Here is a 25,856-nt window from a genome sequence, read left to right as displayed (position 1 = left end):
CGTCAGATCTAGTGCGTGTTTGATAAATGCGACTGAGTATCGCCATATGGTATTAAACTAAATTTCATGTATGTTATATCGCAACAGAATTTAAATTTGACACGGTGTTTAATAGCTGACTTAAACGGTGCATTATAATTAATGGTTGATTATACGCTTTGTATAAAACTCTTTGGATGTATTTTATTAAAAATTTCATTCCATCGTAGTTTGACTTTTTCAATGTTTCAAAAATTGGACATGAACTTTGTAATAAAAAGTAAAAATAAGAATACTTTAAAACAATATTTTTTAAATGAAAATTATCATCTGCATTTTCACGTCCTTTACACGTTTCCGCACAGATAGCTGCGTCGCGTACATCGAAATTCCGGAACACGAAGGTAAAAACGGACCAAAAAGTTTCCATTAAAGATTACTTTTTCATGCCTGTTAATTATACATTTCAGCGCGATTCCCTTCCCTTTACCATCTATTCCCCTTTTCCCTTAAAGGAGCATCAGAAGCTAATTTCAGACAGTTTCAAACCCCAAGCGAACTCGAAAATAAAACCGCGAAAAGTTACCGACAGCTTTCGCATTTCCCCTCGGAACAACCTCGGTATACCTATCCTGCACAGTTCCTCAAATAAAGTCACAGAAGGTCTTTGTCCTCGATTCAATTATCAAGTGTCGCTGACAATGCGACTCGCTACAATGTGTCCGCTTCTTCGACGACGGAATCAATGAGCTATTCATCGGAGGATAAAAAAAAACACGCGAAATAAAAATAAACAGGACTAAAAATAAAAAGAAAGGCGAAAGGGAAGTCAAAAGTGCCAATAAAGTTTCCGCAGGAAGTTTTTCCTCGTTCGAGCAACCGAGTCATCGCGTTTTCCCGTCGACACGCAATAATCCACGGGCATATTAACCGAGTCGTAGTTAAAAAATCACGTCGTATCTCTTTCTTTTTTCTTCATCTCGATTTAGCTCCCCCTCTCTCTAGTCTCCCCTCTCTCTCCTTTTCTCTATTCGTTCTTCCTTTTTAAAGTGGTCCATTGGAGGAGGATGAGGTGTACACGGTACAGGAGATCCACGCATATTGCGTGATCCACCAACAGAAATTCTCAGCGATGGTGTGTGTACAGCGTGTACCATCCGGTGTAGGTGTGCTCTATGGGGGATGGAACGCCTGCGCGGGGTGAAATGTACCCTATATAAGGAAGCGGCCGCGTACATAGCCGGTATTCAGATTTGGCGAACCGCGTTGGAAGGACACTGTGACAAAGTTTACGAAATGGGTCTGACCGGAAACCACCTTGTCAGCCTCTTGCTCTACATCTTCGTCGTCAACGAGATCCGTCTTCCTTTGGTGAGTTTATGATTTTTCTTCCTTCCACTTTGTGCCTTTCGGTCGTTTCGTCGCAAAGTACTTACTTTAGGTACTTAGCGGGCAACTTTTCTTTTCGTACGCGTTTAGCGTCAGGTGGCGAGGAAAGTTGGGAGAAATTGAGGGAAAGACGAAGTTACTGTAAAGTTACTGCGACTTCGTTAAGAACGGAATATGTAGAGTCGTTGCTAACTTCTTTGGTATCCTTGTTCGTTAGTTTGTCCACGATGGGGTTCGTAATCGTTCGAGCGTGGTTTAATAAACCGAAGAATTTAAAGTAAGCAAATGCAAATGTGTTCAGTTAAAAAATAGCAATGAACGTAACCATCGGTTTGTTGGATTTTAAAGTGCATCTTTTATGCGATATTTTTATGGCTGGCAATTTTCTAATTTTTCAATTTCTTACGGTAACGTATCCTTTCAGACTATGAAAGGAATACCTTAATCTGATTCCACGCTGCGATTTTTATTCGTGGAGTAAAAAATTTCATTTACGCGAGGTTCGTAAAGGGACTTTTATATTTTTCTTGTAAAATTTAATAAAACATATTTTCACAAGTATACCTTTTTTCTCCTATACGATACAATGACATAGTTTGAACATTCTTGATGCATTTTGTTACTTTATTAATGTAGTATTAACATCACGGGAATTTAAAAATTTGTAGAATTATTACGATTTAGGAAAAGCCAAATTCTGTAGAAACGTGCTACGAAAAGAATTTTGTAAAAATAACATGATCGTTGAGAGCGAATAATATTTATCGAACAATAACGTTAAACGAAAATTAAAAACATCGTAAATTAAATTTCAGAATATTCAATGGAATTTAATAACTTTTCGAGTATCAGACATTAGCAGAGAAGATTCGCTAAAATAACAATTTTTAGTTGTAAAATAAACTATCAATATGTACGGTAATATACATTTATTTAATCTTTTATTAAATTAATTCAGAAGTATACGTACTTTCAAGAAATTTGTTATTTTTATGCAATAAAATTTTTCTAATGTATACAAATATACTTTTATAGAAATTAATAACAGAGAGAAAGAAATAATTATTCAAATGATTCAGGAACGTTGAAATTAACGAGCGTACGGAACACGAGAACTTCTTGATAGAGTACCAGTGCTTATTAAAAATTTTAGATAGCTTGAAATTTGATGGTTGGGTAATTAACGCTCTCAAAATGCGATCCGAATTTCGGAACAAAGGGAATATCTTGATCAAATGGATTAGCGTTCGAAATACGGAACTATAGAGATCGAGTCGCATGTTCTAGTAATAATTAAATTCCGTAGTTGAAAATTGGTAATCTTATTCCGACTTGTCCGCGTGAACGATTTCCCTCTTTTCACAGCGATCGATTAAAGAATTTTTCATCTTTAATTGAAATTATGTTATATTATCTAGTTGATTAAATAGTTCACCATTTGGAAAGAAATCGCAGAAACTTGATAGTAGATTCCTCATGATTATGATGCAAGCATGTACATAGTTAACATGTCAATTGATATACTATAACATTGATACAAAGATTAAGATGATTGATATCGACTATAATAGATTATCATTACGTTGACAGATTATGAATCGTAATACAGTTCATTAATTCACAACTGTTCTAATTGCAGCGTATAAATCTAGCACTTTCAAAATCCTAATAATTCCTAAATAATTCTAATACATTCTTATAATAGTAATAATTTAACACCTACGTAATTAAAATTATGCAACATATTTTTCTACGCAAATTGTCCAAACGTCATGGCAAAACGTCATATTATATCGGGTTGGTAACTAAGTGATTGCGGATTTTGTCGTTACCACCTAATGACAAAATCCGCAATCACTTAGTTGCCAACCCAATAGCAACAGTAAGTGAGTATGGAAATCTTTTAATAAATCGATCGATTCTTTGGTGATAGAATGCTTGATAACCGTACGTCATAATTGGCATTATAAGATTCATTGAATATTCAGAATATCATTTCCTTAAAAAGCTTCATTAATTAGTGCGTTTCTTTGCCCAAGGGTTTAAATCGCAAGTGTTTCTGTGATCCGATCCGAGTAATAAAAGGCACGTTTCAAGGGAGGTAAAACGATGGATAACACGGATAAAGTATAGAGATTCATTTTACTCGAGAAATTACAAGTAATCTTTGATGTTCGAAAAAAGATGTGTTCTAAAAATTTCTTTAATTATTCCAATAAAAAAATTAATTCATTTTAGAAACATAGAAACATATGGATGAAAACACCGAATGATTCAATTGCATAAACATTTGTTGCAATTTTTCTTGTAACTGATTCGATATAAAACGTTAAGTATCATATATCATATAAATGTATCATATAAATGTGCAATTTTTTCCGCAAATATTTATGTTGCCTACCTTCCCTTTATGTATGAATCTAACCCTCGTTTCCTTGTGTCAATTTGACGTGTTGTGATAAATGGGAAAAACCAATATGGTACGCACTCTCTTTATCTTATTCCTGAACGATACCAACAGTGTTTATTTCAAATAGAAAATGCGTAAATTAAATACTACCTATTCTCTATTATATTATCTTCTTTGCCATTGCGTTAACTTAACACGAAGGAAGAAATCAATAATTCGTAAATATGAAATCAGTAGTTCGTTGTATCAATAAAATACAATTGTTCGGCAGATATGGAAGTAAAAATCGGCTTTAAAATCTACTACTTTCTTCCAGATGAAATTATAACAGATCGTGCAATATGTTTTTAATTAAAATCTATGTCATCTATACGATGAAAAAGAAAGGACAAATATCAGCTGCATGTATGAAAGAAAACAGACAGAAGCGTGGTACCTATCGTCCGAAAAATCGACAGTTTTTAATCATCGTCAGAATCATTATTCGATGCTCGGGGGCGTAAATCATGACCATCGACATTTGGATGGTGTACAATAAAGATCACGTAACTAAACCGATCAATCATAAGGAATATGAATTATAGCGATTGTGCGGCATTTTTGTGTGATCTTTTACTAAATATCCAGCGGTATACTTGTTGAAGAATGTACGCGTTTTCGATGAAATAATTATTTACGACAGAAAGGGAATTATATGAAGTATTTTTAAACTGTACGTTCCTCCCATCAATCTTTCTACGACGCTACATCGATACTTTGTTAATTTGAGATAATGTATAAGTCATTTATGTATTAGAATTCGGATGAAACTTACAATTTTATGTAAAATTAATTAAGATACTATACTTGGACTTTTTCTCCTCTTTGCGTAAGAAGTTACACCGCGACAAGGTCTCAAACACGTATCTAAAATTTTAACATGGTGTTAAGTAAAAAGTTTCATAAATTTGAACAAATCGCTTACGACGAGACTGTTCTTCGACGTTTCGGTCGAATTGCTCGTAATTAAAAATTGCCATTTCCAACTTACTCTCCCACGAAGAATTCTATCCATTTTCGCATATAAATGATTTCTAATATACCCTGTGTCTAAAATACCTATTTTTATTCATGGAGATAAGAAAAGAAGACTTTTGTAAAGGCGTGATGTAACACGCGTATAATTTCACTGTGATTACGAGATAAAAAGAAATAGCAAAAAGCTATCGATTTCTTACACAATGGTCCATTCGAGAGCGCCATTGTTCTTTACTCTAGGCAATTCCCAACTCCATTCATCGTCAAGTTTTATTTGTCACGAAGTAGCGAAATTTTCCCAAGATCGCGACAACTTTCTCGATGCAGCAAGTTTTTTAATTTCACCGTGTAAATTTGTATAGAACGTCGATACTGTCGCTGATTCGTCTTAAAGTTCTCTAAGGCCATTGTCAAGCAAGCATCATTATTTCTGCATCATCTTGTTTTTCTTGTCCAATTTATTCTTTACCTGTACTCTTTCCTTCAGAGTTGTTTAGTTTCTTCCATCGATTCTTTCATATTAATTAATATCAATAGTATCAAAGAAAAGATCCTCCTCTGGAGAACATTATTTTTAACCTTTGTAACAGAATCTCGTTGTTACTTCAAAATTATTTACCTTCTTGCTATTATTTTCTTACTGTTACTGTTATTTTCTTACAAATAATTAATTTAATAAAAATGTGTTTCCGTGGCAATGTATTATATTCATTGCGCAATTAATAGGAAAAATAGCGTAAATAGGTATCGTTCGAGGTAGTTTTACTATCGTTCTTGCTCGTTTTACGCGTCGAGCACGGCCAATTGCCAGCAAGGAAACGCAGGATCCTTGCAGGAAATTTAATTAGTTTTCGAGAGTGGTTATTCATTGTCTCTTTTATTCACTGCGACCTGTGGATGACACGCGCCCAACTTCATTTACATTCCGAATATCCTTTGGAAATAAACCGGGACAACGCGTTTACTAGCCATTCGATCATTAGCTGAATATGGTTTTTATTATATTTTCTACTATTTCATGGTTGCGATCTCGTATTTAACAACGTTCTATCGAATCGTATGTCGTGGATTGATTTTAACGAGTAATCTCATCGGTTTCGAGACACGAACGATGTTATAATTCAATGAAAAAATGACTGTTTAACGAAACAATAGATCTGTTCGACATTATGGACAAAAAGTTAGCGAAACAAAGTTCTGCTTTTGGGAAAATTGAAGTCGATAAAGATGTATGTTTTTCACAATTCGTAATCGACAATTAAAATTATATATTTATATAACAATTATATAATTATATATTTCGTCCAATTTCTTAAATTTGCGAATAGAAAACACCAAATGGTCGTTTACTCTTCTCATAGAGATCGATTAGTTTTCTCGTAAAGATGTTCGCAATGGGAAAGATTAAGAATATTCTTTTCTTGAAATTTCTCAAAATTCTGAAACCCTATCTTGCGAACTTTTCGTGGCATCTACCAGTAAATGTTCAGGTGGTTTAAATACGTAGTTACTACCGACCGACATTTCACGACACACGATCCAGAACATTTCGCATTGGCACGGGAAATGGTAAAGCATACGGAGTTTATCAAAGTGCAAATTCAAGTGTGATCCGCGATGAGGACCTTCTTCAAGACATCGCGCTGGCTTTTATCGACGATCAGTAATTTCCGTCTCGTGAAAGCGCGATGAGAGTTTACAGGAGAGTGGAATACACATTTGAAAACATAGTTGATCAAAGATAATGCTACCGGTGGCAACTAGCATAACATCTACTCGAGTATTTGAATAACAATTTAATTGTTTAACTCAAACGCATATTTCACAGTTGGTAATGCATGTGCGTAAGAATATTTTCTATAAATTCCATTAGCAGCTTTTGTCACTAAGAATGAATAGAAACGAGTAAGAATGAAATCCAATATTGTGGAAAAAAGCAGAAGTATACCGATAGATTCGGAATGTATTTTCTAAACGAGGAATATCATATGAATATCGATTGGAAGTCAATAGTGGACAAGTTAATTAAAGTTGGCGATTTAGATGAATTTTTATGTGCGCAACTGTCATCAGATACGTTCGATAATAATTGTCTTTTCTAACATCGTTTAGGAGTCAAACAATTCGATCGAAACTAGTTCGTAGACAATTATTGTAATATTTCTTTGGTATCAAAATTTCGCAAACGAATTGCAATTTTATCGGTTAATTAAACATAGTATCGAGTCATCGACTAATAATTGTTCACGTCTACGCTCGCATCTAAAATTATTTTCGTATCCCAAAACGATCAATCTTACTTGCAAACGGTTAGAAGTTTCCTACCAAATAATCGCAATTGCTTTTTCCCGGATCTTTAATTGAAATAACTAAATCATAAATAATGGGAAGCGCGCTACAAGAGGAATAAAAACGAGTTCAAATGACCTTTTCATTCGAACATTTGCTTCCACCCACCCGAGGGTTGCTGCCATTAATCTACATCACTTTTAGCCCGCTCAAAATCGTGTAGAACAATTTCTTCGAAATTCCACGTCACAGTGATTTCGTCGAGCTTTGCGCATATTAGAGTTGCTATTCCACGTATCGGACGATTTACGATTTCCGGTGAGCGGAGATATTTTCCACGAAGCAACCCTCGCGATGTACCGGAGTGCCGAAAATGGTCCAACCGAGCAGATTCTCGTTGACCTCGACTGTCGTGTTCCGGGAATCAAACGATAACGAAAAGGTCACATCTCTTTCGCCGGATTATGTGCGAAACTGGCTCGTCGTGCTTTTCGTCCGTCGAGTTTTCGCACGAACGAGCAACCATTGAAGGTGCGGATCTGTCCTTGCTACATCGTCATCCATGATCCATCCCTTCCTTTCAGCTGATCCTTTTTTTTCCCCTTTGCAAACGTCACTGTCGGTTTACACGCGATAAGCGGAGAAATGTGATTCGCGTGGAAACCTCGATGAAACCCTGTTGAGTGAAACATAACGAATGATATTCCACCTTTAACCACTGCGATTTTGAACATGTTTGGGAACGAAGATGGACTAGGATCGGAGCTCGTTAGCAGGGGAATTGGCAAATTGCCTTGTGGAAATAGATCTCTTGCATCGAGCGTTCTTTATTCGTTGTCTTGTTTGCAATTTGTCCATCGGGAAGATTTGGAGAATTGCTTTTAGACAATTCAGCTTCGTGTATTTTTCTAATTCGTCGTTCACAGCCGCATCAATCACTATAATAGTTTGCAGATTATCAATAATCGCTATTATTGTCAGGTAGAATTATGAACTGAGCTTTATAATATTTGCAAGAGACTGGTACTTTTAAAAAATTTCAGCAACTGTAGTGTTCGATCGGAGTCTTTCAAGTTAGCTCTTATGAAATTAAAGTATGAGTCTAGCCTCGCAAAAATTTAAGATATTTCTCTCAAGAAACATTTACAATTAACACAATTAACTTTTAAAAAAAGTTATGAAATTATTTTTGGGAAATTGACTCCCGGACAGGGTTTTAAAATTCAATAGCTGTAATCGTAAAAACGATGAAAAATGTTACTGTAACTGTATGAAATTCGATTTTAATTAAATACACGTAAGCTAGTAATTAACTAGAGAACAAAGATTGATTTCTGTGAGGGAAGAAATACGAATGCCAGTCTTCTGTAGTATTTGCATGGGACGTTATCAAACTACAGTTTAAAATATTTGTCGAAGCATAGAAATTTGGCTGATAGGTCTTTAATTATACGTGCACATATGTTACTGTGAGGAACGTTATTCAAACGATTTTGTCGATATTTTCTCGGTTAGTCTGCGAGGTTGGTGCAAGTGACAAGAATAAATCATAACACAGAGCAATACGATTCACATCAGGTGACAACACGCGGTGTCCCTATAGTCATGATTAATATATTTTATTTACAACATTCCGTTCCTATCATTTATTATAATCTAATGAAAAGAAGGGAAGTTGTACGGAACTTATATTTTGGAAAAAATTGTATAATATATAATACAGTTAATAGCTAGACAGGTGATAGACAATAGATAATATGTAATAGAAAAATAAGGGTAAAATAAGATTGCGTCTGTGAACGAATGGATGTGCGTATAGATGAATAAGTGAGAATGCAAGACGATACAGAAGATAATTGTGAATCGAGTTATTTTTATTCCGCTAGGCTGAATAAAAGGCTCTGCTGTTGCTACTATTATGTAAAACTTAAGTAAAAATTCCTCTCGACTATTAAATGTTACAACGAGTGCCATACTTTGGATATTTTATATATTTTTCTACATCAATCTGTGCATTTTTACAATTCTGATTTTTCCAAAAAGAAACATCCGCAATTTAGAAATTATATTTTAATTTGAAAACAAATAAAATTAGTTGCATTGCATAGAACTAAAAATCTGTGAGGATTCTTTTCTTACACTTCTATGCATTTTATATATTCATTTTTGTAAATAAATCTTCTAATGTCACGGAAAATTCTCGCGTAATTTAATAAAGAATAACACAAAAGAAATCCTCGTTCTTTATGTATCATTGACACGATCTTATTTTACCCACGTCGAGCATAATCTCATTCGCAACATTACAGCGTCGATAGGCGGGTTGCAGGTTTACAGGGGCATTAAATGATTTCTTCTGCAAGACCACGTGATAAGTTGCGATACGAAACGCTCGCAAGTCGGTAAAATAGAGAGACAGTTACACACGTAGAATATATACAATTGCACGTAAAAAAAGAGAAGACGCGCGTGGAGAATGCGAAATGTTTGCGCAGTTTCTTCTACGAAGGAAGGAACTATGTCTCTCGAGTGGCTGTTATCGAAACTCGTTCCAGTAAATTGGAAAACGCTTTGTCACTTGTCGCTTCAGTTGTCCAAACGATTTCCTGTCCCTCTGTCGGTAAATTCTAATCGGATAAGTTTCATATCGCGAAATCCATACCGACTTCAGAACCAATTTAAAATTTTACGAATGGATCAACTTGCGATACAATTTCCTTGGAGATTTAAAAATGGTTCATCGTTTTTTCAATTCTTTCTCTTCTTTTATTTCTGTGCTTTTTGTATTTTGCGATTTCTGAGATTTTAAGGGGTAGGCAATGAGAGATTCTCAATGCAGACATGGCAATACTTGTATAAATAAATTAATAAACTTTCTGATAATTAATATTCCCATGTAATAAGGTAAATGTAACTTTTCGTCTCTCTACATTCTTACTTATATTTGTAATCCGCCAATTACCTAAATAATAAATAATAATAAGCTTTTCGTCTCTCGTAGCATGAAGAAAATTAATAAAAAGTCATTTAAACAAAACCGTGTAAAAATAGCTACTGGAACTCGTACATTATTATTATTTTTTTTTTAATTATTATTAATTTGATGGACCTATTTTCGTTACGACATATAAAAATAAAACAGATAAGAGAAATTCGGTTCAATTCTTCTTTCCCAAGGAAAATAAATATATCTCGATCAATGGAATTGGCTGTTTCCTTTGACAGGGATGATTTTCGCTCGGTTAATTTTGTCGGGCTTTCTCTGAAATCGTTCTTGATTTATGTAACGGAACGAGAAACCCGGTGACTGAAATAACTCAAGGGTAAGCCTCGAAATTACAGAAACTTTAACAGTTTATCCTGTAGAAACGAGATTCAAAAGTAAGGAGTCATCGTCTTTGGGGTTTGGACATTCAAAGAACGCGCTTTAGAATTTCGCTCTTTGACGAATTCGCATTCTTGTCGTTTCTAAATACGCGAAATATCAGGGCTGTATAGATTCTTGTTGACTTTGAGCAGACGAATACGAGGCTTGTGATAAATTTTACGAAACCCTTTGTGACTAAGGTATGGAATTTTATTTTTAACACTATTTTTAAAATATTATTTTTAAAATCTTTAATAACTCGTATTTCATAAAAATATAAAAGTATAAATATTCGCGGAGAAATATCTGGTTATTATAACGAATACTCAAAATTGTGTGGTCTGTCAGCAACAAGAGCTGAATAATGAACATGACGCGACGTAATCTGTTGAACAGTAATGAAGCTACTTCGTGGAATTGGACTAAATTGCAAGGACAATGGCTCAAAGCAAAATTGCAAAGTACACGTTTGCGCTTAGGTTATTATATGGTGGCTTAGTTAGGTAATTCGTTGAAATATTCGTTTAACTTTTAAATGCCAGTCGAGCGTCGCTTTAGGAATGCAATTTAATCTACGCGACCAAGGGCAACGTTGTTAAACGTGTACGAAGAAAAGGGGTGAGACGAGGGTAGATTTAATGAGACACGCTCTTGATTATCGGCGACAATACCTACTGCCAGCTAACATCAACAGTGGTTTCCCTTTAATATTGTCAAAATGTGCGTATGATACGCGTGATACGTAATTTTTAAGTAAACGAAAATATATTAGAATTTAGAATTTGCTTCTGAAGTTAAAACGTTTCTGGTACTCTAGGATGTACGTGAATCTGCTACCTCGCTCTTAAGTTTGAAATTCATGTTTATCGATGAGAATTGATTTTGAAACACGGCAAATTCGATACTGTGTTTCGGCTAATCAGATAGGTACGTAAAATGTGACATAGAGAGGAGATCAACATTTCAATAGCATTGCATAGTGTGTCAGATGCATAGAATATTCATTCGATATGCAGCGAATTCATTGATATGCATTATGCATAACTTGTTTAAGTTTCATAAGATATTGACGAGTTTTTTAATTATTTATATTAGTTGTATAAAAAAATGCACAGCTAGTAACGTGAAATATGCTTGTTATAAATGATGGGAAGAGAAATAATAGCCGCAGTGAATTATTAAAATACATCTACTACAATAAAATGATCACATCTTCGTTATTCGACGTTACGAGGCATCAAGAAATTCAAGTGGATAATTTTGTGTATTTAGATCTGGAAAATTAATCGTAAGCTTTACCAGAAGTATTCAGTATGTTAAGGAACAACAATGATTTGTTAGCGATTTAAGACTGATAGTCTTTCATTGAAATGTAAGTCAAGTGAGAGATCAGAAAATACAATCAAGAACAATGCTGCGTGAAAGACAATTGAAAATAATCCAGGGCAAACAATAGCAAGATAATACTTGAAAGAAAATTAAGCTTTCCGAGAAATGATCGTCACTTAAAAAATAAAGGAAATTGAGAGATGAATTCTATTTGAGTTACACGGTAAAAATTTTCTATTTTTACTTTTTATTTTATTTTCCTAATGCGTATTTTAATTGTAATATGTTTGTTTTTCAAATGATATTTAAATCAATGAACAGAAGTATTTGCGATAATTTTGATAATTCTGATAAACAAATAAACGAACAATTAGAATAAAACGAAGGTAGAATAGTTGTTTTTCCTTTTGTTTAATTCGCGAATAACATTTCAATTTTTATTTAATAATAATTGGAATAAATCTCAATGTAAACTATAAACTTTAAATACTGATATGAAAACATACAATACGTTTTACTAATAAAAAAAGATATAGTAAACGTTATGTAACTAATTTCTAATAGATTTTGCTATGAATTATCATCCTGTCGTCGATTTCTCATACTTTTAGTGTGATAAATACTTTTGCTTCATTGTGGGTTAGCGTATAATGAAGTTTGTGTAATATCGAGCAACTCGGCTGCACGAAATTGCTGTTTAGTTTCACGATACGCAGTTAACGTCCTCGACATTTGTCCCAACTTCATAAAATGTCTGCACCTGCCAGAAGGCGTGAAGTTACGTGTGTTTATTTCACTATTTCCCTCACAATTAAATATAATTAAATATAGTACACAAATATCATCTTTCGTTATCATATATCTCAACTACTTTCTCGGCAAATGAATATTAGTACTACCACGACAGCAATAGGATAACAATGCAACAAATTTGCAGGAAGTTTGCAGAAGTAAACCAAAACGAATTTGTTAAGGTTATTCAGTGGATGGAATTAAAGAAATGCGTGGGCAAACTGCAAGGTATTGAAAGTATATATATTGTGAATAGTAAAATACAAAATATGTGGTACTATGTAAGCCGATCCAGATCCTCTCACTAGCAACGTTACCCTGAGACTAAAAGCAACCGCCGAAACCAACGTCGCACGTGTACCGCTTATCGTCTTTCCTCGACGCATTCTTTTGTCTACGCGCTATCGATGACTTTAGGTGCTTGAGAAACCGAAGACCAGATGTAGAGTTTTCTCAGAAGTGACGATCACTTCAACAGAATTTAACAAGGATATTATATCGACTAAACTGACAGAAATTTATTTTATTTTAATATTGAAGGTTTTTTTTTTTTTAATTTTATTTTGGTTTTTTTACAATTTGTCCTTATGGACATTTGGTAAAGTGTTATATCTTATTGGTGAAAAAAAAAAAAATAAAATAAAAAGAAATATAGCATGTGGGTAGCTACCCCCAGCGGGGTGCCAGCTTCGTTTTTTCTAAGTTATATCTTTTATGTTAATATTGAAGGTAGATATATTATGTTACCTTAATACTTTGCACATTCTTTTCGTGTATTAAGTTTCAAATGTATTAAATAATAGACGTATTTACATTGTTCACGATTATGAGGTTGGGTTAGTGTTACCGAGCTTTGTTAACTAGTTTGCTCAATAGAATATGTCAAATTGGAGAACATGCTCGTGCTTATCGTAGCTGACTTGGCAGGTTCTGAGGAAACCTTGCTATTAATTAAATGGATCCTGATCGGATGAAATACGAATATCCAAATGAATTATCAAATAATATTTCTCTTTGTTTAAAATTTTCCTTCAATATTTAACATTTTCATTCGCATGAAAATCTAGAATACAGAAAAAAGGGTAGAATAAAGAAGAAGCGAAATATGTCTTAGAAGAACTATATCACATTGGCCTCAGTATAGGGGAATGCGTTATGCTGAAGTCCATTGTATTTCATCTACTAACCAGCCATTTATTTTCTACTTTAAATTACCTTATCTAAATATTATTCTGATAAGAAGCGATGCTTTCTAATTTAACTTAACAATAGCCTAACCACGAATTTAACTTCATTCAAAAACATCCTATTTAATTGTAGATTTAATTCTACTTACAGATATCTGCTAATGTATCTCACCTAATTGTAAATTTAATTCAAGCTTCCTTGTCAAAAAGATGGAAACGTTGAAAAAATTAAAAAAAACGACAAATATATTTATTAAAAAACCGTTTAAGACTCAATGCAAATATCAGATCCAGTAACACAATATTTTATTCAAAGTTAAATATTAATGCAAATAAAATAACAAGAGCATGTTCGAATCTTGTTTCTTTGATTCCTAAATTTGCTTATCGCGAAGTTCCTTGCACAGAATATTAATTTTTATTTTAAAAGTTTATTGTAGTAAACATATTTTCAATCCGAGATACTCGAATTAATATAAAATATCAATCGTCAATCTCATCTTAAATTCTAAAATTTTTTAAATTTTTATTTAATACCAGTCACTCGTGTCGAATCGAATCTTTCATCCTATGACACGATTGACTGACAGGAGGAACAAAGATGCATGCAACTTACGATTAGACGTGAAGGTCGTTATCGATGCTGTGATATGCGAGAAGTCATCTGAAAAGCGGTTATCAAGTAAGAACCGTCGAGTCCCATGGTGGAAGTGGAAATTGTGAGAAATCTTTAACAAAACGCGAATATCATAAATTGTTATTAAACAGTGTTAATTATTTGGAATATGCGAAATAATGAAAGAAGTTGATCTTTTTGGAATTGAAGTACAACATGCAAGTTACTTACATTCTTGGCTTTTGAAGCATTCATTTAATTACGGATTAGATCCTCTCCAGAGAACGGGAAAAAGTGGAGGTTGTAAAAAACCTTTGAGAAAACGTGAAATATTAAAAATTGTTCTTAAAAACAGTGTCGATTGTGTTGCATATCAAAAGTGATCCCGGTGTAATAGCGACCTCTTTATGAGAATAATAAAAATTACATATTTAAAAAAATCAGAAGATGACACTACTATAGAAAATTCGTATAGGAAATGTACATATCAAGATATAAGTTGGAAGCTCATGGTCCTTTTTTCCTAATCTGTAAACTGAGCTCAATTTAAAATATGTTATTTCAATTTCTTGCGAATATGACGAAATCTAATGCATCTAGATTAAGTTCAGACATTTGTTAAGCAAAGCTACTCTGTTTAGAATTTCGTGCGAAAGTATGAATTAAAACAACAAAATGACTGCTTTAATTTATTTGGGATAGACAAATAATTTAATATACTCGAAATAGCAAATTAATTTCTATAATCTTTTATAATTTCATCTTAGTATTCTTAACAAGCTATAGATTATCCATTATTCAGCTATGACATATCAATTATACGTTATAAGGTTATGTATCATGGAATGAATAATTGTATCAATAACTAAATATTACCAGCAATCCGGAGAGCAATATGATCACGAGAAGACAGCTTCCGCCAAATTAAACGTTAATTATCATAGCCTCTATATTTCGAATTCCTGTTTCTTTCATGTCGATCTCGCTATTAACCAATAATCTGTGTAAAAGGAAACAAATATACAATACCAAAACTAATTATATTAAAACGAAATAATATACGAGTACAAAATCTGTTTCAAAAGTAAATAATGCGAGCTATCGATAACTATAATAGTCAAATGTACGATCGAAGAATAAAAAAATAAAAAAGAACTTGAAAGGATATTTAATTTTGTTACAATAATGTTCAATAAATTAATAAATGAACGCGTATTAATAAAACAAACCTAATAGTGGCATATAAACGTAGAAGAATAGCATTGGAAACGTATTACGCAGTTAATGACCTCAAGTGTCGATCGATACATCTTGACGCCACGATTTTCGACAATCGAATGATGCCCGTGCTGTGGTTTCGTCTAACATTCGTATTGGGGTGGGGATGTTTAGCTTTGCGGGAAGTCGAACGTATTCGAACCGACGAATTCTTGGAACATACTAGAATATGTCATATAGCATACAAATTAGTAAATTCCTTAGATGCAATGCGTGAGAATATATTCTGACTCACGAAAATATTTAAAAACTTACCATAGAAAACTGTACATACATATTATGATATATATACATTATATATATATCATATTACATACATATGTAAAACTTTTCGGAATTTTAGCTAACCATTTATTTTAAATTTTCCACAAAATATCATTTATGCGATCTATCTCTCGTAAATAACAGAACAGCATCGTGCATGATGAAATCTGCCTTCAAATGATATGTTCTTTAATTAGTAACAAACCAAATTAATTTTTGATGACACGACGAACCTGTTTAATTACGACGCATCTGTCCACTATTTCACACATCACGCGCGCACCGATTAATTAATTTCCTCGTTTCGACTATGAATTAGAATTGAAAGATTCTCGCTGATTCTTTGGTCTTTTTCTCCTGTAGCGTTCCATCAAATATTAAATGTCAGACTATGACACTTGCCAAGTTCACGAACGTGTGTCAACTGTTTAATTTATTTCTTCGTTAATTAATTACATGGAAAATATTCGTCTCGAAAGTTTTATACCATTCCAACGAAATATAATTTCTACAATTTTCGTCTCGCTTGTGCGATCTCATTTTATCGCAATAAATTCAAGTTCAAGTTTTCGTGTTTCCATCTTATTCCAATATTCCACCTTATATTAATTTGCTTGCGTATTTGAATAGTGGTGCTTAAAACTATGTAATTAAATTTAGTCTGTGTGGGTGTAGCTCGTATGGGTGTAGAATACAAATTATATTCACATTCAAGTTATGACGATTGCAAGGTAAAAACAAAATAATTTCAGAGTAGGAGGAGCGACGATACTTTAGCAAATGTTCTGTTATAATAATTTGTGATATCTTTATTTTGTTGGAGTAAAACATTCTGCTTTCTTCTCAAACGATACTTATCCCCTTCTGCATGCTTGAAAAAGAAACATATAAAAGCAGAATTTTTTCTTCTAAGGACTGAACTTTCTCTTCTTGGAAGCATCATTTATTCATATTTTTTCCGTTAAAAAATCCAAGTTTTCCTCTCATCGAATAAACGGTCGCAAACTTTTCTAGCTACACTGCATAAAATACGAGGTTTACTCGGGCAATCTTTATGCATATTATGGATATCCGTTATCCAGTTAGAAATTATTTAGTTTCCCAAGATAGATCGTTCATGCGATACCAGGCGTAAAATAAGCTTTCAGTAACGCGTTATGCATGTTATTATGCGGTTTTATACTGCACTGATTTTTCCAATTTTGTATGTGCGATTAAACTAATCTTTCTGAATAATATATCAAAATTTGTTTACGTCAATTGCTTATTTGTTAGAGACTGATACGTGTAAGTTTATTTCGAATTTTGTGCCTCGTTGCATTTGTCGAAATGGTTGCCTGCTTCTAATTAAACCAATGGCCAGAGTTCAAAACTGACTCTCGAATTGAATGGATTGATAAATTCTTTGACTTTATGAAAGCTATTCGATCGATATATTCCAAAAACGATAGTACAGTCTATGGAATATTTGAAACACCAGGCTTTGGTGGAAATAAATTGAATACATAGTTTATTCAAGGATGATTAGTCGCAGTTGTGCAACTAATCAATTCATTATTTACAATTTAAATAATAAATTTAAATAATAAATTAAAAATATAAAATTTAAATGTTATTCGATACGCTATAAAGTCAAGAATTGTTTTCTCCTATGTAATGGTCTTAGAATTGAATTTTTACTTTCTTTTGATGATTAAGAAGGTATACGATATTGCTAACAATTTACAATATCTGCAAAATCGATACATATTAGCGTCGATATTGGAGCTACAACTACTTATAACCGATATAAACGAAGGGGAGGTAATAATGGAATAATCGTGAACGGGATTTTCTTATTATACTTCACGTAGTAGTATCAATCTTCCCTGTTATAAGGATCCTTATTGAGAAAATTGATTTTAAAGAATTATCGACGATACATAAGCGCACAATATAAATCTTCAATGCTGAAAGATAAAATAGCTTTTTAAGTTTCCAATTAAAACAGTTATTTCCTCGTTCGAGACGGGTCCAAGTATAAAAATGTTGCAGAACAACGAACATATTCTTACCAAGACACAGTAGATAGAACAAATTATTGCTCTAATGTTATTTGATAAGTATAGTTTAATTAAACTATCGTTTCGACACTTTAACATTTATGTCAAAATTGATTTCTGTCGCGAGAAGACAATGGATTTCCAATTCCATTTAATTTCCATTGGAAAGGTATTTAAACAGTTATCTTCACAACGAATCCACTGAGCTCAACAAACGCTGTTTTAAATTTACAGGTGACGTGCCAGGATGAAGATAACACTCAATGCATGCCAAAAGCAGCCTTCCTGGCTCTGTTGCGCCATCCGGAAGTCAGCTCGAATTTAGCCGCATATTCTAGAGCAGCGAGAATAACTCAGGATGCAAAAAGTCGTAACGACATGGCACATCTGAGAGCTTTAACCGAGGAGACTGACGACACGGAGATCTGCGTACCTGGTCGCGTTTATTTGCAACTATTGAAGGATCCGGTCATGCGTGGTGATCTCAGCATTATTCTCAATGGAAGAACACAGAAGTTACCGGATCTCCTTGGACGTTTGCTCGACGATAGCGACGAGATGGATGCGAGGGAGTTCCTGCCTGAATCTCAGAAAAGAAGCCTCGCAACGTTGGCCAAAAACGATGATCTACCGATTAGTATCCAGGATCGTATTGCTGAAAACGAAGATGACGAAGAAAAAAGGGCTGCAATTTCCAGGTACAATCGTATTTAGTACGTACGTATTTAGCATTAGTTTGGTACATATGCAACATCTTATCAACCAAGTTCCAAGTTCGTGGTAAATTTTGTTCTATCCTTTGTCTTAATGTCTGCTATTCCAGCTAGATCATTTCTTAATGCATAAATTATCTTAAACGAAATCGCAAATGAAAGGACTACAATAACTTGGTGTTGTTACATTTGAAGAATGTTTACATTCAGAACTGATAGTAATTCTTGTGAATCTGAAAAAGAATGAAACTAGTTAATCGTTGAAACAGAAATTAGAAAATTAGAGTAAGGATAAATAATCATCTAGAAGTTTCGATCAATTGTTTAGCGTTGATTGTTCAAAAAATAAACGGAATGAACGAAAAGTCAGGAATTTCACAATGTACAAAATCGGAGTTAATCTTCACTGAACATTTGTCAAACAGCGAGCAACCAGGACAAAACGACGCAGGAATCTCCCGTGATTATCTCCTCTCTGGCGGTCGTTCAGATTTGCAAGCCTTCGCACGAGACTTCCAGATGGAAAAACGAAATGTCGGCGCATTAGCTCGGGATTTCGCGTTGCCACCTGGTAGACGTAATATCGCGTCCTTGGTTCGTGACTACGACCAGAGCAAGAGTAACAACCGGGAATCTACTTTGCCTTACAATGGAAAAAGGAACGTCGCTTCCTTGGCGAGAACGTTCACTCTACCTCAAAACGGGAAAAGGAACGTGGCATCCGTAGCCAGAGACTACGGACTCCCTTATGGGAAAAGATACGTCGGTTCCTTGGCCAGAACAGGCGATTTTCCCGCTAGAAACCAGAGAAGCGTCGCTTCTCTGGCGAAAAATTCCGCTTGGCCAGTTTCATTGAAGAGAGGAATTTTCTTGCCCGGAAGCGTGATCCTGAGAGCTCTTTCCCGTCATGGTAGATCGATGGTGGACGAAACGAATGCTAGAAACGACCTGTTAGATCTTCAGGAACTGATTAATCTGGAACAAAGTCAGAGAAACGATTATGAGACTGCGGAGGAAAAGTTGAACGATTCCTTGACGAAAATCGATTCGAACATCAGGAGACCCAAGAGACAGATTGGCTTCTCCGACGAGTATCCTCTGCCTGTTATGCAAAATACGAACGGTTTTGATTACGAAGAGATGATGGAGGCGCTCAGTGGACAGTACCCGAACGCAGAGAAGAGGTTCATGGGTGAGTAAAGAGTATTTGCTTCTTTGTGCAATAAGTTGGAAGTTTAGGGAGTGAAAATTGTAATTCGATTCGAGTGTCCAGGAAATTCTTTGTGGAAAGATGAGATTGTTGATTCTTCGAGGGAAATTTATTATTTCCTTTTTCTTTGAAAGAAAAATGTATTAATATATCAAGTAATTTAACAATTGCTTTAAACAGAGAAAATGATTCGCGTCAACTCGTATTTTCGAAAAATAGCTGAACAAAGTGTTAAGAATGGAAATAGTTTCTCAAATACCAAATAGCAATCACCAATCACCAAATAGCAAGTTCCTATCTTTTTCTATTAAATAGTCCATCCCATCCTTACGACAGATTAGATTAATTAACTTTTCAACCGAATAACAGCAATACGACACGCTATGTCCCTCGTAAGCATCCTTGTGCACTCAGAGTCCGATAAAAGTAGACCTCGACCCGTTCGAGCGAGTGTATTTCATGTCGTCGGGAATGGACATGTCAACCACGTAGTTGAACGTGAAAGTCAGAGATCGAGCGTAAATCGAGCGCTATCTGTGAATGTCAGAAACAGGTTCTGCACCGGAGATGCAGCCAGAGGTAGACCAGTTCGGCTACCCGGAAACGTTTCAAGCGAGTAAAAGACACATCGGGGCCCTGGCACGTCTTGGTTGGCTTCCATCTTTGAGGGTCGCGCGATTTTCGCGCTCACTTCGGTATCCGAATGGCAGGTCAGACCATTAGGTTCTCACCTGCTCCGTCGTTCTAGGGTAATTCCGGAAGAGATGGACCTCGTTGTTAAAGAAACATCTCAAACTTATGTATTTTAAAAGATTTACTGGATATTACATTTCCCCGTATAGCGAACAATTCTTTCTAAACTTCATGTGTCTTCGTTTCCTCCCTCGCTATTACGGTGTAGATGGATTGGTTTAACGATAGCTATATTATCTTACCAAATGGATTTCCCAAGTTGCCTCTGAAATCATCATCGTAGATCGAATAAACGTAGTTAAAGATTCCTTTACGAGCATGATGTAAGCAGCTCCTTTAACAATAAATTCGTATTAATTCCATAATTCTTAGTCTTATCAGATAACGAAATATCGAGCTTTGACAAAATTTTATACAGATACGACGAATGAAAATCTGCAGACGCGTCCCATTATATAACAAAGCGGCGCTGACGGATAGTTTAACAGATAGTTTGAGAAATACCTGGTTCGTCTCTCCCGATGGTCCATCGTATCTTTTGAATTACTCTATATCTCTCCTATGTCTCTTTGTGTCGTTGTCTTTCTCCGTCTTTCTCTTTGTACTGTCCTCCATTCTCCCCTCGTCATGCTGTCGCGAACGTCTACGGCCGAATAAAAGTGTAGAAAGAATGGAAAGAAAGAACGATCGTCGGGAAACAAGTCGTCGAGTCATCGGGAATATTCGAGTATTTCGCAGAGGGAGATTCTGCGGATCGTAGAAAACGCGATGACCATATTACGCCAAACGTTTGCCAATATACCATCCTCTGCTTCTACTTCTTCTACTTCCACGTGGATCGTTCACGGTAGTTAAGTAGCAACTGCAATGTAGGTGTCTCGATGTGGTGCACTTATCGATGTTATGGAACTGTGTACTCGATGCTACGGCCAATTTACAGCGCTGATGTGGTAGATGTTTTAGATTGGCTGGGATATAACAACATTATTACTCTAGTGCGAACAGTCGATAGTCAATAGGTAGTTCTTTGATCATAGTTTTAGAGCTGTCCTTTGTTAAATTATCGTTGCTATATCTATACAGTATACAGGGTCATCTATCTGAACGAGCGTTTCTAACTTCGATTCGTATTAACCTGTAATTGGTGATTTATAATCGATACATTAATTTCACAGGAAAATGGAAAGGATGGATATTATAAAAGCAGAACATACCTTTTTATGTGACTTCGACGAGAAAATATTTGATTTACAATGTGTATTTATTTTAGCGCTTTCTCGTTTTCTAAAATCGTAAAGTGTAAGTAACGTTCTGATCTTGTCGATGTTCCTTTTAGTCGAAGAAGAAACGAGTATAGGTACTACAATAGATTACCCTATTCTTTATCCTTTATTCTGTAGGCAGACAATGTTTTATTACGAATAGAAAATTTATGTTTCTTTTTTTTATTTTTTTTTTGTTTCGGAAAGTGTGTTAAGGTTATTTCATACGGATGCGTATTTGAGATTTTACTAAAATGTCAAAGTTCTATCGCTAAAACATTGCTCTGTCTTTGCTGTTAAGTAGTTACGTGTTGAATATTAGATATGTGTTTAGCTGCCAAACTTCTTCGCTCATCGAAATTTCGTTTCTATCAACGAACAACTTGAGTGTTTTGTAAGCTTATATCTGTAGAATTTTTTATGCAGAGACTAGTTAATAGATGGCACAAGCTGTTATGCAAACATAAAGAAGACCTACCATTGTGTTCGTTTTTTCCTTAGATATGGCAGTTACACGAGACGCAGTCGATAAAATGATACGTTTGGACAGGAAGTAATGCCTCATGCGAAACTAAATCAAAAGTGTAAAATAAATTTTCTTGAAAATTTGTTGCCTACATATTACTATTGTTATAGCATTTAGACAATAGACGCGATAGACATCGCATAAGTAGTATCTCTCGATAATACTTATTTGCCACTTTTGATTTATTTTTACGCAAGGAATCACCTCCTACTCGCTTGTACCATTTTTCTGACCGTAGTCTGTATTTAGTGATATCAATGTTTAAGCGCTGTGTAGCGTAATAACGATGACTCTATGTAGACTATATGTGCTATATAGACTAGTAATTTGCAGTGTAACTAGAGAAAACGTAATTTCGCGATTTGACACGAATTTTGAATCATGTATTTTAGGGAGAATCCCGCAGATGGGCCCTCGTCCGACTACTCCGCCAACTCGTCGACAAGGTCGCTAAGACCTAACTTCAAATCAAGGAAACACTCCGTTCAAGCCTTGCATGGGGATTGTCGACACGGCTTCAAAAGGTTTCTCGTCTTACCGACTACGGATAATTATTTCCATGAAAAACTTCCTTACTCGTTGCGATCCAAATCGTCATAAATAGTCTTTTTTTTACTTATATATCACACGATAAATATCGATGGATTAGTCATTCTGTTCATACTTTTGCTCGTACATCTCTGGAATTGAATAACGATTATAAATACGTAAATACTTTGAGAAACGAGATTTATTTTCGAATAATTTTCGATATTTATCTGTAACCGGTACGAGATTATTTGCTGGTAACTTTTCTCTTGATTTAAAGTTATCTGACACTGGTAAATGTATTTTCGAATCATCGCGTTTAGCAAGTAAAAGTATATGGGGCGCGTTATGGCTTGTTTTTGACGAACTACTGAATGAAAATCATTTCTAAAGATTCAGGGAAATAAGTAGATTTAATTCTCAACTGGTATCGAATCGTAAATGAATTTACATTAAGTTATTTAATTTTTATGTTCGAGTTTAATTTTTATTCTATGTTACTCTCATATAAGATAGTCTAAAATTAAACAATCTAGCGGAATCTGTTGCAATTACTTACGATCCAAATATATCGGTTGAGATTAAACGATGGAAGCTCAAATCTGTGGAAACTTCAGAAGTATTATATGCGATGGATGACTGGTACTGTATTTATTATTACGGTATGCTACATTTAAAAGCTTTTTCGTGCTTCAAACGGCTATCAATGTTTAACTAGCTCGAAGTATTAACTAACTATAACGGTATTGTTAATTTTCACTAGCAACCGAAGATTTTATAAAGTGAATTATTTACGCTTCCTATCGACGTATAGTCTGACACGTACTGTTTTATATATATATACATGTAACGACTTTATATACTGTATTTAATTTAGTGCTTACTAACTTAATACTCTAAGCGTACGTTTAAGGGAAAATAGCAGTCAATACGAGATAAAATTCAGAGTGACGTTCAATTCTTTACGAAATGTTGCTAATAGATTAGCAAACACCAATTATTGCAGTAATTTATATCACATTCGATCATGTAGTTTTATTATTTTAGTATTTTATAGTCTACAAAGAAATTATGTTTACACAGAACGAATGGCCCCTTCTTGTACGGCAGCACACATCCTTATCATTTGCAGGAATTTTATTTACTTTCTGAGTAATATTAACGGCGTGCAAGTATAATTATCAGAAATATTAGAAAATTGTACGTTGCTCGGATAATAGTTACCTAACCTCAAGCCTCTACTTTCGTATTAATTTCTCACGCTGTTTACGTTAGATTAAACATATCACGTGTACCTCTTAATGTTTCCTGCGACTTCTATTAACGTTAAGAAACTTTCTCAGAAATATTTTTCTCCAAAATTAATGTAATTGGACGATAACCAGCGACAATAACGTTATATTAAGAATAATAATCCTAATGTCTGATCTGATTCGCGAAGCTACCTTACTTATCGTTGGATACATCTGTTTTGCAACGTAAAATATGTCTTAAATGCAAATGTCTTAATAATATTTAGGATTGCTTTTAAATTATTTAGTAAATTACTCACAATTCTATTTGAAATTTTTCACATACTGTTTTCTTTTTTAACAAACAGTTTTACATAACATTAGTGTTTACTATTTACGTTCAATGCATTTACTTTGAAAACACAGATGTATTCGTGTGGTAGTAAGTAAAACGAACAATCAGATAGAATTACTCGATGGTCTGAAGCATTTCCGTATCCGAAAGGATTTCATCGTTCGATTGAGAGATGTTCACCGAGCAAGTTGGAGATTTTTTTCGAAGTTTTCACTCGATATTTCTACAGCCGCGGTTCACGATCGCAAATAGAAGAAAAAATACAGGAAGCCGTGACGCGATCTTCGACGTATAACAGTAGTCGGTGTAAATGTTATAGCGCTGAGGGCTTGCAGGCTCTATAGTAATAACGCAAAATTCAGCTTTCTTTTTGTCCATGATACATGTTTCAGTACTTATCGATAGATCATTGTGTAATACGTGTATGTTAAATGTAAAAGCGCGGTCTCTGGAAGAATTGTGGTAATTACAAACCGATCGATATCAACGATTTATCACTAATGCAGATGGCGTTGTTCGATCGCCTTCGATTTTATCAGAATGTATCAATGTGTTTGTCTAGACAATAACGAGTAAACGAGATGACAATAAAACGATAATAATAAACGATGAAATACAGATCTTGTTTGTCGTATCATTAATTAATATCTCTTCTTTTCTTTTCTACTTTCCCACGGTTAAATACGTTCATGTAAAATTCATTTATTTTAACTATAGCAGATCGTGTTTTTTTTTATTTTAAATATAAAGTTGATTTGTATATTTATAGCAGAATCATGTTTCGTATTTATGAGAATACTATTTTACGGCTTTTCCTTTCCTTTAAATCGCCCTGTATTCAAGATACGTCGTAGTACTTTAAAAGTAATCTCCTAGGGGAGATTAACTCGTTTCATGATGTTGTAAGTGTAATAAATGTCTCGGGTGGTACATAATTTTTGCTAAATTATGTGCACCTTATTCTCGTATTGTGTTACTTCCGTATTTAATCATTGTTAAATAATTCCGCTGTATGAATAACGATCTGATCCATTTCTGGAGCATACGTGATTCATGTGGCCTACTTGAATAGGAGTTAAGAAGACTAAAGATATCGTAGCGGTAGAATGGTAGAGCTACACTTTCTTTGTAAAATGAATTTGCTTATTTTATGAAGACACCTACTTACGTAGATTTTGTGCAAATGTTTCAGTTACAATCGTGGTTACGAATAGGAATGGAAACTTACCTTAATTTTAATCGTTAAGCAATTTTATACTTTGTTTTACAATTTAAGTTATCCGTCTCAAAGAAATTTGAATTTCATATGGGGGAAGAATGGCGCAAAATGTAAAGGATGTTTAGAGAAGAAAGGATTCGATAAGAATTATTTTCTTTG

General features: G+C 34.4%; 1 protein-coding gene across 3 annotated transcripts; it reads left to right on the top strand.

Annotated features, from left to right (window-relative positions):
• Positions 1 to 1,216: 1,216 nt before the first annotated feature.
• LOC132913823 (neuropeptide-like 1) lies at positions 1,217 to 25,119 on the top strand. 3 transcript variants are annotated; one of them, XM_060972419.1, is made up of 5 exons: positions 1,217 to 1,350; positions 18,194 to 18,657; positions 19,098 to 19,864; positions 20,436 to 20,592; positions 22,756 to 25,119. In XM_060972419.1, exons 1-5 carry the CDS (start codon positions 1,276 to 1,278, stop codon positions 22,961 to 22,963), a joined length of 1,671 nt encoding a protein of 556 aa, XP_060828402.1. In that variant the 5' UTR covers positions 1,217 to 1,275; the 3' UTR covers positions 22,964 to 25,119. The 3 variants fall into 3 exon arrangements, with proteins under 3 accessions (XP_060828402.1, XP_060828401.1, XP_060828403.1); XM_060972418.1 differs by having other exon boundaries at positions 20,430 to 20,592; XM_060972420.1 differs by lacking the exon at positions 20,436 to 20,592 and having other exon boundaries at positions 22,756 to 22,941.
• The last annotated feature ends 737 nt before the right edge of the window (positions 25,120 to 25,856 follow it).

Source organism: Bombus pascuorum, chromosome 13, assembly GCF_905332965.1.
Source record: "Bombus pascuorum chromosome 13, iyBomPasc1.1, whole genome shotgun sequence".
Classification (NCBI taxonomy): Eukaryota; Metazoa; Arthropoda; class Insecta; order Hymenoptera; family Apidae; genus Bombus; species Bombus pascuorum.
Note: the sequence above shows the minus strand (reverse complement) of the source record. Positions and strands in the feature narration are given on the sequence as shown.

Excerpts from the sequence above, each read along its gene's own strand:
- LOC132913823 (XM_060972418.1), top strand. The coding sequence starts at position 1,276 with ATGGGTCTGACCGGAAACCACCTTGTCAGCCTCTTGCTCTACATCTTC. Across the intron at positions 18,658-19,097 it reads AAAAGGGCTGCAATTTCCAG|CGAGCAACCAGGACAAAACG; the intron begins GTACAATCGTAT and ends TTTGTCAAACAG. Across the intron at positions 19,865-20,429 it reads CGCAGAGAAGAGGTTCATGG|AAACAGGTTCTGCACCGGAG; the intron begins GTGAGTAAAGAG and ends TGTGAATGTCAG.